At 56.9% G+C, this 592-nt stretch overlaps 1 protein-coding gene across 1 annotated transcript in view; it reads right to left on the minus strand.

The window, feature by feature from the left end:
- The window catches only part of ST8SIA3 (ST8 alpha-N-acetyl-neuraminide alpha-2,8-sialyltransferase 3), a 14,467-nt gene extending 13,875 nt beyond the window's left edge, over positions 1-592 (minus strand). Inside the window, exon 1 of the mRNA XM_011971715.1 lies at positions 344-592. Within this exon, the coding sequence (XP_011827105.1) occupies positions 344-522 (179 nt within the window). The 5' untranslated portion in view covers positions 523-592. The remainder of the gene's footprint in view (positions 1-343) is intronic.

Consider the following 592-nt stretch of genomic DNA (forward strand, 5'->3'; position numbering starts at 1 on the left):
CCCCTCCCGAACACACACACCGTCTTTCCCTCCACCCTCACCCTCCTGAAAGCCTCCCCCAGCCCCCATTTCTGAAATGAGGGAAGGGATGCTGAGGAAGAATACGAGAAATGCAATCACATCGATTTGGACAACGGCTTCTAGGGGCTTTGGGGTAAAAAAATAAATAAATAAAAACCAGGGAGGGGGAAGGGAGAATTAGAGAGAGGAGCGGAAAGACCGCGCAGTTATCTGGCCCAAAGAGTCTCGGAGAAACCAAAACACCCCTCCCCCACGTCTCCCCTTCCCCAAACACCCCAGCAACCAAATTCCCGAGGGCGCTAACACAGAGGCCCGCACTCACCGGAATCCCGCGTGGAACATGTACATTCGGGGCGCCCCCGGGCTGGCGTACTTGGGAGTGGTGAAGATGTTCTCCTTTTTCAGGGACACGTAGCTGATGAGCGATAAAATCAGCAGGGCGACGCTGAGCATGACCAGCCCCAGCACACTGGCGACCCGGGCCATTTTGCAATTTCTCATCCCGGGCTGGGCTGGGTTCAGGGAAACCGGGGAAATCGGCCCATTGAGCGTCCAGCAGCTCGCTGGCGCG

Source organism: Mandrillus leucophaeus, unplaced genomic scaffold (genome assembly GCF_000951045.1).
Source record: "Mandrillus leucophaeus isolate KB7577 unplaced genomic scaffold, Mleu.le_1.0 Scaffold124, whole genome shotgun sequence".
In the NCBI taxonomy this organism is placed as follows: domain Eukaryota; kingdom Metazoa; phylum Chordata; class Mammalia; order Primates; family Cercopithecidae; genus Mandrillus; species Mandrillus leucophaeus.